The sequence below is a fragment of the Trypanosoma theileri genome, assembly GCF_002087225.1.
Source record: "Trypanosoma theileri isolate Edinburgh chromosome Unknown TM35_Tth_39_V1, whole genome shotgun sequence".
In the NCBI taxonomy this organism is placed as follows: domain Eukaryota; phylum Euglenozoa; class Kinetoplastea; order Trypanosomatida; family Trypanosomatidae; genus Trypanosoma; species Trypanosoma theileri.
In genome coordinates, this window is record NW_021639881.1 from 164,726 (window position 1) to 166,407 (window position 1,682).

Consider the following 1,682-nt stretch of genomic DNA (forward strand, 5'->3'; position numbering starts at 1 on the left):
AATAATAATAATAATAATAAGGAAGAAGGGAATACAAAAGGATCTTATTGGCCTCTCTGGTTAACACCATCATGGAGTACATCGACAAGGCCAACACCGGAGATGTACGCACCTGTACACTTTACCCTCTTTACAGGTGAAGAGTTTTATAATTTGATGAGACTTATGCAGCACGCTATTATAGTTCCTTCTTCTTCTACTTCTTCTATAGAGAGAAGAAAAAGAACAACAAGAGTGATAAAAAAAAAGGGAGGAACAACGACTTCTTCTACTTCTTCTTTATTATCATCATTACAGTTATTTGGATGGGGAGAGGCACTACTACACACTCTTTCTAATTTGTTAGCATTCCACGGTGATGTTCCTGCGGTGGGTCGATTTCTCAGTGTATTGCTTTGTAGTTATATCATGACACTATTACACCAATATCAGAATGATAGTAATAATAATAATAATAATAATAATAATAATAATAATAATAATAATAATAATAATAATAAAAAGAAATCCACAGTTTCTCAGAATTCAAGGAGTTATGAAGGAGGAGAGGTAAAAGGAAATGAATTAGGCGCAAGAAAAGATGCACAAATACAACTTTTACGTAGTCCTTTCTTTTCATCTTTACTCTCACGATTGGCATTATTATATTTTCCTATTTGGCGTACATTTAAAGAAGATATAAAATATACAGATGGAAAGAAGAAAACACGAGGAGGAGGAAAGGGAGGAATGACATCTCTCTCACTCTATACACACTGTATTCCAATTCCACCCTCTCTACAGGATCCTCTCACCATGGATGGTACAGTGGATAATGGCAATAATAATAATAATAATAATAATAATAATAATAATAATCGTGGAAGTGTAGAAGAGGGCTCATCAGCATCAAGAGTACATCGTACACGAATTCTGCGATCTGTGTTTAGTCAACACAATACACACAATATAGGAGCTGATATTATCTGGCGTGAGGATTTAGAGAAGAGAGATCATAAAAAGAGTGGGAGTTTAGATGGAAAGGGAATCCAAACAGGAAAAAAAGATAATAATAATAATAATAATAATAATAACAATAATAATGATGATAAGAATAGTAAAGATGTGCCACTTTTATGGGAACATGTACAGGAGATTGCAGTGTGTATTGCATTAGCGGAGATTGGACGATTGGCTCTTCTACATAACTATGTATACGAAGCTGAACAATCTAATAAATTCCAACAAGAAGAAGAATTAAAAGAAAAGGAAAAGGAAGAAGAAAAAGAATTAAAAGAAGAAAAAGAAAAAGAGGATATTGTAGAGAATAATGAGAAGAATAGATCATATCTATTATTTCTTCGCTGTGTACGGCGTTGTGGGAGTTTTAGTTCTTCTGCCATGATGAGTGGAAGTGCGAAGATTTTATTGGCGGCAGAAGAGGAATGGCGACAACAACTCCCTGCAAAGGAAGAAGAAGGAAGAAGAAGAAAAACAACTAATACTAATACTAATAATACTACTAATCAGAGAAAAATGAAAGAATTTGGATTTTCATATATGGATAGTAATCATCGATGGATTACAACTTCTTTACAATATGTTTTGGAAAGAATTTCTCAGGCCTCTGGTGGAGTTCTTCTTCCCTCATCTGAAATGACCCACCGTAATAATAATAATAATAATAATAATAATAATAATAA

The 1,682-nt window shown here is 33.3% G+C and overlaps 1 protein-coding gene across 1 annotated transcript; it reads left to right on the forward strand.

Annotated features, from left to right (window-relative positions):
* Positions 1-102: 102 nt before the first annotated feature.
* On the forward strand, positions 103-1,680 carry TM35_000391560 (uncharacterized protein; the record flags this gene model as incomplete). The annotated part of the gene is made up of 1 exon (XM_029029672.1): positions 103-1,680. A coding segment is annotated over one exon (1,578 nt), but the record flags the coding sequence as incomplete, so codon positions are not given.
* Between the last annotated feature and the right edge of the window lie 2 nt (positions 1,681-1,682).